The 10,389-nt window shown below is 39.9% G+C and overlaps 1 protein-coding gene across 1 annotated transcript in view; it reads left to right on the forward strand.

Moving 5' to 3' along the window:
* Positions 1 to 7,029, forward strand: part of RLF (RLF zinc finger) — an 85,690-nt gene extending 78,661 nt beyond the window's left edge. The window contains exon 8 of the mRNA XM_077751964.1: positions 2,142 to 7,029. Coding sequence (XP_077608090.1) covers positions 2,142 to 6,788 — 4,647 coding nt within the window. The 3' untranslated portion in view covers positions 6,789 to 7,029. The remainder of the gene's footprint in view (positions 1 to 2,141) is intronic.
* The last annotated feature ends 3,360 nt before the right edge of the window (positions 7,030 to 10,389 follow it).

Here is a 10,389-nt window from a genome sequence, read left to right on the forward strand (position 1 = left end):
TATTTGGCATAGTGCCTAGAATGTAGTAATGGTTCAGGGGCTCCTGAGTGGCTCAGTCGGTTAAGCATCCCGACTTCAGCTCAAGTCATGATCTTGTGGTTCGTGGGTTTGAGCCCCATGTTGGGCTCTATGCTGACAGCTCAGAGCCTGGAGCCTGCTTCAGATTCTGTGTCTCCCTCTCTCTACCCCCCTCCCCCCCAAATAAATAAACATTAAAAAAAATTTTTTTAATAAAAAAGAATGTAGTAAGGGTTCTATAAATTGATGGTAGTTGTTTCTCTGTGTTCCTAGAACTCAGAATGAACAGTATAATTGCTTAACAATTTGATTACCAATTTGAAGAGTAGAATTTATCCTGTTATTTTACATGGTATTCTGTTGAATACTTTGTGCCAACAATGTAGTAATCACTTTATATTGCTTATTTTGTTTTTATAACAATGTTAGGAGGGAAATCTAATATTACCACTACTGTTTTCATTTTATAAATGGAAACTACAGCTGAGGAATTAAGAATTTGTCACTGAGTTAAGCTGGAGTTCAAAGGCAGTCAAAATCTGACTCAGAAATTTATGCCCTTAGGGCACCTGGCTGGCTCAATCTATAGAGCATGCAATTCTTGATCTCGGGGTCATGAATTTGTGCCCCAATTTAGACATAGAAGTTACTTTTTTAAAAACTATGATGCTTTGCATTTTAAGTGACTCTGGCGTGTAATCCTACTTTTTTTTGCTCATAGTATTTTCATATTCTATTTCAGCCTCTCATGTAAGTCATCTTATATGCCTTGTATCATATATGACCAGTTCTTTTTCCTGACTTCTTTATTTTAATGTTTATTTATCTTTTTCTTTAAAAAATTTTTTTTAACATTTATTTATTTTTGAGAGCCAGAGCATGAGTGGGGGAGGGGCAGAGAGAGAGAGAGAGGGGGGACACAGAATCTGAAGCAGGCTCCAGTCTCTGAGCTGTCAGCATAGAGCCCAATGTGGGGCTCGAACTCACGGACTGTGAGATCATGACCTGAGCTGAGGTTGGACGCTCAACTGACTGAGCCACCCAGCACCTGGTACCCATAATGTTTATTTATTTTTAAGAGAGAACACAAGCTGGGGAGGGGCAGAGGGAGGGAGAGGGGATGGAGGACCTGAAGCAGGCTCTGCACTGACAGCAGTGAACCCACTGTGGCGCTCAGACTCACAAATTGTGAGATCATGACCTGAGCCAAAGTCAGATACCCAACCACCTGAGCACTCATACACCTCTTTTTCCTGATTTTTGACTAGTTCCTGAGAACCTGCCACTATAGAAAGAATTTAAAAAAATTTTCCCCCCATGGGAACCTTGAGATTGAGTATACCTATAGCTATAAAGTACTAAATCTTTTAGGATGAAATAGGGAGAATCATTATTTCAGCCTTGAGATTTTGAAAACACTCAGCTGTTCATGACACATGAATTTCTTAAATTGAATTCAGTCTTAGACAAACTTTTATACAGCTGTCCTCTTTCACCCACTTATTTAAGCCGTGTCCTTCCTAACCAGCCTAAGACAATTCTTCTTTGAATCCTTCAATGACCTTATTTATCCTGATTTCCTTTGAATTCACGTATCTTTATTATTTATACATTTGGCATATAAGTAAATTCCTTAAGGGTTAGATCGTGCTTTAATATGCAGTGCCTTGTAAAGTTGGACACTCTATAAATGTACATTGTAGCATCTAATCCAGTCCTTTCTTTGCATGTTGAGTCAAAAAGATCAGAGCACCTGGGTGGCTCAGTCCGTTAAGTGTCCATCTTCAGCTCAAGTCATCATCTTGCGGCTCATGGGTCTAAGCCCCATGTCAGGCTCTTGTGCTGACAGCTTGGAGCCTGGAGCCTGCTTTGGATTCTGTGTCTCCCTCTCTCTCTGCCCCTCCCCCGCTCATGCTCCCGCTTGCTCACTCTCTTCCTCAAAAATAATTTAAAAAACATTTAAAAATTAAAAAAAGAATGATCTAAATCTAAAGGAAAGAAGTTTAAAGATAAATTTAAGAACACTAAAGTTTGAGAAGTGTGTATCTTACCAGTGAAAGTTCTGTAATACTTCATAATGAAAAAGAGTAATAACTTCTTTCCCCTCCCCATTTTTCTTACAGGCACAAGATGCTGGTCTCGGAGTGTCGGTTTTACTATGTGTCAGAGCTCTTCAACTCAGATCAAGCGAGGATGAGGAAATGAAGGCATCAGTTTGCAAAACAATTGCTTGTCTTTTACCAGAAGATTTAGAGGTCAGACGAGCCTGTCAGCTTACAGAATTCTTAATTGAACCTAGTTTGGATGGATTTAATATGTTGGAAGAACTGTATTTGCAACCAGATCAAAAATTTGATGAAGAAAATGCACCAGTTCCAAATTCTCTCCGATGCGAGCTCTTACTAGCTTTAAAGGCCCACTGGCCTTTTGATCCTGAATTTTGGGACTGGAAGACTTTAAAACGCCACTGCCACCAACTGCTAGGACAAGAAGCCTCCGATTCTGATGATGATCTAAGTGGCTACGAAATGTCTATTAATGACACAGATGTTTTAGAGTCATTTCTCAGTGACTACGAGGAAGGTAAAGAAGATAAACAATATAGAAGAAGAGATTTGACAGATCAGCATAAGGAGAAAAGAGACAAAAAACCCATTGGTTCTTCTGAAAGATACCAGAGGTGGCTTCAGTATAAATTTTTCTGTTTGTTATGTAAGCGGGAATGTATAGAGGCCAGGATTCTTCATCATTCTAAGATGCATATGGAAGATGGAATTTACACCTGCCCAGTTTGTATTAAAAAATTCAAGAGAAAAGAAATATTTGTTCCTCATGTGATGGAGCATGTTAAAATGCCACCAAGCAGAAGGGACCGCTCTAGAAAGAAATTACTCTTGAAAGGCTCTCAGAAGGGAATTTGTCCCAAGAGCCCCTCTGCAAACCTGGAGCAAAACCAATCATTGGATGAACAAGCCAAAGGAGAGTCTCATGAATATGTCACATTTAGCAAGTTAGAAGATTGCCACCTGCAAGACAGAGATTTGTACCCATGTCCTGGCACAGACTGTTCCCGAGTATTTAAGCAATTTAAATACTTAAGTGTACATCTTAAAGCTGAACACCAAAATAATGATGAAAATGCCAAGCACTACTTGGATATGAAAAATAGAAGAGAGAAGTGTACTTATTGTCGACGACATTTCATGTCTGCTTTTCACCTGCGGGAGCATGAACAAGTGCATTGTGGTCCTCAGCCGTATATGTGTGTATCTATAGATTGCTATGCAAGGTTCGGATCAGTGAATGAACTACTTAACCATAAACAGAAACATGATGATCTGCGTTATAAATGTGAATTAAATGGCTGTAATATTGTTTTCAGTGACTTGGGACAGCTTTACCACCACGAAGCACAACACTTTAGGGATGCATCTTACACGTGCAACTTTGTTGGCTGTAAAAAGTTCTATTATTCCAAAATTGAATACCAGGATCACCTCTCAATGCATAACGTTGAAAGTTCAAATGCAGATGTGAAGAAATCGGTGAAACTTGAGGAGGCTGCCCCAGGTGAAAAGCAAGATTGCATTGATCAGCCTCATCTACTTGACCAAACTGACAAATCACATTTACCGGAGGATCTTCTTTTCTGTGCCGGATCAGCTAGTTCTCAAATAGAAACTGCAGAAAACCTGAAAGAAAACAGTGACAGTAATTCTAGTGATCAGTTGAGTCACAGCTCTTCAGCTTCCATGAATGAAGAGTTAATTGATACACTGGATCACTCTGAAACCATGCAGGATATATTATTATCTCATGAGAAAGTCTTTGTGCCCTCCAGTTTAAAAGAAAAATGTTCCAATGTGGCAGTTTGCTTTGATGGGACTAAGTTTACCTGTGGTTTTGATGGCTGTGGTTCCACGTACAAAAATGCAAGAGGGATGCAAAAGCATCTACGGAAGGTTCATCCATACCACTTCAAACCCAAAAAGGTAAAGACAAAAGATCTTTTTCCCTGTTTGGGTAATGAACATAATCAAGCAACTGAAAAGTTTGATGCAGAACCTAAACCCAGCTCAGATACAAACAGCGACTCGCCAGATGAAGGTCTAGATCACAATATTCATGCTAAATGCAAAAGAGAATATCAAGGTTATTCCTCAGAAGCTTCTGTTTGTGCTTCTAAAAGGCCATGTACAGAGGATACCATGTTGGAACTTCTGTTACGCTTGAAACATTTAAGCTTGAAAAACTCAATAACGCATGGATCTTTCTCAGGGTCATTGCAAGGGTACCCATCCAGTGGTGCTAAGTCTCTTCAATCGGTTTCACCTACCATCTCAGACCTTAATTTTCAGAATCAAGACGAGAATATGCCAAGTCAGTACCTTGCACAGTTGGCAGCTAAGCCTTTTTTCTGTGAGCTTCAAGGATGCAAATACGAATTTGTGACCAGAGAGGCTTTGTTAATGCATTATCTTAAAAAACACAATTACTCAAAAGAAAAGGTCCTTCAGTTAACCATGTTTCAACATCGGTATTCCCCATTCCAGTGTCATATTTGCCAAAGGTCATTTACAAGAAAAACACACCTTAGGATTCATTATAAAAATAAACATCAAATTGGCAGTGACAGAGTAACTCACAAACTACTAGATAATGAAAAATGTGATCATGAAGGCCCATGCTCAGTAGATAGATTGAAAGGTGATTGCTCTACAGAACTTGGTGGGGACCCCAGCAGTAACTCCGAGAAGCCACACTGTCACTCTAAAAAGGATGAATGCAGTTCAGAGACAGATTTGGAGTCCTCTTGCGAAGAAACAGAAAGTAAAACATCTGATATTTCATCACCCATAGGTAGCCATAGGGAAGAACGAGAAGGAAGAGAGGGAAGAGGTAGCAGGAGAACTGTTGCTAAAGGAAATCTCTGCTATATTTTGAATAAATACCACAAACCATTCCATTGTATCCATAAAACTTGCAACTCCTCCTTCACTAATCTAAAAGGCTTGATTCGTCATTATAGAACTGTACATCAGTACAACAAAGAACAATTATGTTTAGAAAAAGACAAAGCAAGAACCAAAAGGGAACTTGTCAAATGTAAAAAGATATTTGCTTGCAAATATAAGGAATGTAACAAACGTTTCCTGTGTTCCAAAGCTCTTGCTAAGCACTGTAGTGACTCTCATAACCTAGACCATATTGAAGAGCCTAAAGTGCTTTCTGAAGCTGAATCTGCAGCGAGGTTTTCCTGTAACCAGCCTCAGTGTCCTGCTGTTTTTTATACATTCAGCAAGTTGAAGCACCACTTGATGGAACAGCATAATATTGAAGGAGAAATGCATTCAGAATATGAAATTCATTGTGATCTTAATGGCTGTGGCCAGATCTTCACCCATCGTAGTAATTATTCTCAACATGTATATTACCGACATAAGGACTATTATGATGATCTGTTTAGAAGCCAGAAAGTGGCAAATGAAAGGCTACTAAGGAGTGAAAAGGTGTGTCCAACAGCTCTCAGTCAGGGGCATGAACATCAGACTACCAGGAGATCATTTAATGCTAAGGCTAAAAAATGTAGTTTAATCAAAGAAAAGAAGGCTCCGATTAGTTTTAAAACAAGAGCTGAAGCCCTCCATATGTGTGTGGAGCAGTCTGAGCACACACAGTACCCCTGCATGGTTCAAGGATGCTTATCTGTGGTAAAGTTGGAGAGCAGCATAGTGAGGCATTATAAACGTACCCATCAGATGAGTAGCGCCTATTTAGAGCAACAGATGGAAAACCTGGTCGTTTGTGTGAAGTATGGTACCAAAATTAAGGAGGAGCCCCCTTCTGAAGTAGAGCCCTATATAAAGAAAGAAGAAAATAGCTGTGAATCAGAGCACACAAAGCACAGCCATTCCCCAGCTGACAGCGTGCCTGTCCAGAACATGGATTCCCTTCATCCGGGCGAAAGGGATGGAGGTCAGAAAGGATGTACAGAAAGCAAACCAGTATTTGATGCAGATACTTTGCTCTACAGAGGAACTTTGAAATGTAACCATAGTTCAGAAACCACTTCTTTGGAACAATGTAATATAGCTCAGCCTCCTCCTTGTAAAATAGAAAATTCCATACCTAATCCTAGTGGGACTGAAAGTGGGACTTACTTCACAAGTTTCCAGCTGCCTTTACCAAGGATCAAAGACTCAGAAACTGGGCAGCAAAGTTCAGGGCAAGAAAACACTGTAAAAAATTCAACTCCTGTCCCAAAAGAGAATTTTAGGAAGCATCCACAGCCCAGGTCATTTGATTTGAAGACTTACAAACCTATGGGATTTGAATCTTCATTTCTGAAATTTATTCAGGAAAGCGAGGAGAAAGAAGATGATTTTGATGATTGGGAGCCTTCGGAGCACTTAACATTAAGTAATTCTTCACAACCCACTAATGACTTAACAGGGAGTGTTATGGCAAATAATATGGTGAATGACAATGACCCTGAAGTTGACATACCTCATTCTTCCAGTGACTCTGCAATTCATGAGAACCTGACTGCAATCCCACCTTTGATAGTAGCTGAGACAACAACAGTCCCTTCCTTGGAAAACCTGAGGGTTGTATTGGACAAAGCATTAACGGACTGTGGAGAGCTTGCCTTAAAACAGCTTCATTATCTTCGGCCAGTGGTTGTCCTTGAAAGATCTAAGTTTTCCACACCAATTTTAGACTTGTTTCCAACAAAAAAGACAGATGAGCTTTGTGTAGGAAGTTCCTAAATAGCAATTTTGTTTTAGAAACAGACTGGCTCCAACACTGCAACATGGGGACAATTGCCAATTTGAACAAAGGCTGCGAACCAGCCACACCATTGTTTAGGGTAGAATAGGCTGTGTATTTACATGAATGTATAATATCTATGTCAGCAGTATTGGCTGAGTCCATTAGCTCTCCAGTTGGTTTATTGATTGGGGTTTTTTTTGTTTGTTTGTTTTTGTTTATTAAAAAAATGGAACTGTACTCTTGTTTGGTGCTAATTAATACATCAAAATATATCGGGGCTTCCTTTTTCAAATTAAGTGTGCATGATTGTATATGGAACAAATACTAAGATCCCAGGGTGGGAGGGCTAGGGAAAGGGATATGGAGTTCTTACTTGACTTGAATGTGCACCTGAGGGTGCTTTGTGTAATATATTGTACACTACAGCATCTTATATTTTTTGAGTTGAGTTTCAATAAATTACAATTTTTCACCCATTTCTTGTTTACTCATAATGAGTTTTCATGCCATACATTAACTGAAACTGCACTTGCATTTTCTGGAATGTGCACTTCTATTTTACCCCAGTAGTTTTTCATTTCTTACTAACCAAACCTTTCAGTCCAAGTTTCTTTCTGAAGGACTATTGTCTTAAAGTTTTTGTGCAGAGAAAATTCTGAAATTGAGAAATTAGCTCTGAGGGTCAAGAGAGCTCCCAAAAGAGGATGCCCAGGAGTTTGTCCAGGTAGAAAGAATACCAAGGAGAACATGAAGGGCATAGATGGATGCAGTCATGTTTCCAGGGAGCTACAAAGAATGTGGTAGGCTGCAACGAAAGGGGAGCACTAAGGTGGATGAGATGACTGTCCAGATAGATGGGCTGGGACCCAACCATGAATGCTATTGGGTTTGGACTCGAGTCCATAAGCAGCTGAGAGCCTTTAAAGGATTTGAACAAAATGTCATGATGTTAATTGCGATGTTAAAAATAATTTGTAGATCACTTGAAATGATTGTGATGTGAGGGGCTGAGAATGGAAACAGTAGATATTAAGACTGTTGAAATAACGGAGGCAAGCCTGATGAGAGTTATACTATCTGTTGGAGCACAAGGAAGAAGAGATGACATTTAAAGGAGAGAGTTGGATGTGAAAAAAAAAAACGTTTTGAGGAAAACAAATTTAGTACTGATGCATCCAGTTGAGGTTGGAATACAAAAGGAAGAAGTGAAGTTTTGGGAAGAGGATGGAAAGTCAAGGTGAGCTTGGTCTTTGGATGCATTGAACCTCAGTGGACAATGAGCCAGGTATGTCTAAAGACAAAGAAAGCAATGTGTTCTTATAAATACAGCAGCTTTATTCTCTGTTCGTTGTGATGTTCTCAGTCCCTTTCATTAGCTAGAGATGAAGTGACTCAGACACTCCTAATGTCCCTTTTTTATGCCTGTGGATAGGATTTTAAGACCTTTTCTCTGACCCTTAAAAACCTTAGAGTCTAAGTGTGTGTGTGTGTGTGTGTGTACGCGTCTGCTTGTGTGCACACACACACACATAGTGCCCAAGTGGTTTCTTGGTTCAGATCCTAGTAGGTAACATAGGGTTCTCAAATAAGAATCTGTTAAAAGAAAAAATGGCAGAGTGGACACTGAGACATCTTAGAGGCTGAGGCTACTACTGACTCCTTGGTACCTTTAAGCTAATTTCTGTGGGCTTCAGTTTCCTCACCTATAAAGTGAAGAGGTACGGGATATCTTGAAATGTCACTTTCTGTGATGTGAGCAGGAGAAACTGAGCATGAAGCTGATGGCTTCATTATTAGCCCAGAACAAGAGAAGATTGCTAATTCGCTGAATACTGAACCACGTCCATTCAACCACTCCTAACTTCTACCCCCAGAAAGGGCCAAGTGGGTCCCTTTGTAGTGGAACCAAACCCTAATTTTCAGAATGCTATTGAAAGTTTGCTTCAAGTTCATCCTAAGGTTATTTTCTATTTCAGTTGGAGCATCTTCATTTGATTTTTATTAAAGACAATGTTGTTGTTGTTGTTGTTGTTGTTTTGAGAGACGGAGAGCAAGCGGGGGAGGGGCAGAGAGAGGAAGACACAGAGTCTGAAGCAGCTTCCAGGCTCCGAGCTGTCAGCGCAGAGCCCAACACAGAGCTCAAACCCACGAACCATGAGATCATGACCTGAGCCGAAGTTGGATGCTTAACCAACTGAGCCACCCAAGCGTCCTTAAAGATAATGTTTTATGTGAAACCCAGCATGTATAGTTCAGAAGGTCAGAGAGGTATTTTTATAGCTTTTCGTACTGTCATTTTTACTTGATGTGTCTTTGGGATTTGTCCAAATGCAGGCACAAACCTGGAAGCATTGACTTTGTTTTCAATTCAAGAATGCCTGCTAAATGATGGGTAGAAGTTGAGAGTACCAGATACTTTCATTCTGTCCTTTTACCGAAAATTCTCTTACGTGTTTCCCCATGTTTATGAACACGTGTGAAAAAGAGTGGGAGGAAAGGGGGGAGGGTGTTGAGAAATGATGGAAAAGAAAGTTTTTGATTAGTATTCCATCCCAAACCTATCCTTTCTCGGTTCCAGGTTGCCTACATCTGCCCTGCACTGTCAAGGACATAGTCATTGGAAGATGAATTAGTTATTAACCAGTTATTTTAAGTGCACACATATTTAGAGACAGTTTCAGATGCTTGGAAAGATAAAAATGCAAAGTAAATTTATCAAGGTGCGGAGCTTTCATGTGAGGGCTCCGGTAGCTAAAATGTTCTTCAAAGTGTGTCGGTGGACAACAGCATGGGCATCACCTGGAGCTTGTTAGAAATGCAGAATATCAGGTCCCAATCCAGAGCTTCTGGGCCCAAATCTGCATTTTAAAAAGATCTCTGGATGATTCATAGGCATAGAAAAAGTTGAGAAGCCGTGGCCTAGAATACAAAGTGGAAGGTACTTTGAGAATTCAAGATAATTACACTTTTTTAAAGCACTTTACATAAAATTATCTTGTTGAATTTTCATAACTTCATGAAGTAGGTACAGTTACCCTTATTTGGCAGCTAAAAACTTAAGATGGAAATGAAGTGTTTTACCTAGCTGATAAAAGCTGGGAATAGGTGGAGCCTAGTTTCCAATCTCATCTGACAAAGGATATCAGGGAGGGGAAGTCAATGTGAAGGAAGAACATTAGAAGGTTGCAGGTGGTACTTAACGTACCAAAAACACCATAGCTCTGTAATTAAACTAAGTATATTGTTTGTGAAAATGAAGAATGGAGAATAAAGTTTGAAGTTAAAGCCAGGTCATGCCGATCCAATGCCAGTCATACATCTAGTGTTGACATTTTTTCTCATTTGGGCAAAGAGGAAAACTGGTTCATCTGGTTTCTGTAACTTGTAACCTGTTAAAAAGTCCATTTTTCTCTTGGAGAGAAACTTCTAGAAGTCAGACTAGTTGCTCAATCCCTTCTCCCCACCTGTCACCCCCCACAATAGACTGATACCCCCTGGTTTTATACTGCTGACTCAGGCAAAGCCTCCTATTATATAGAGCTGAGTCTGGAAAGAGGGGCCTGCTCTAGTCTGACCTGCTTGGTCTATACCTTCAGG

The sequence above is a fragment of the Crocuta crocuta genome, unplaced genomic scaffold, assembly GCF_008692635.1.
Source record: "Crocuta crocuta isolate KB4526 unplaced genomic scaffold, BGI_CrCroc_1.0 scaffold367, whole genome shotgun sequence".
NCBI lineage: Eukaryota > Metazoa > Chordata > Mammalia > Carnivora > Hyaenidae > Crocuta > Crocuta crocuta.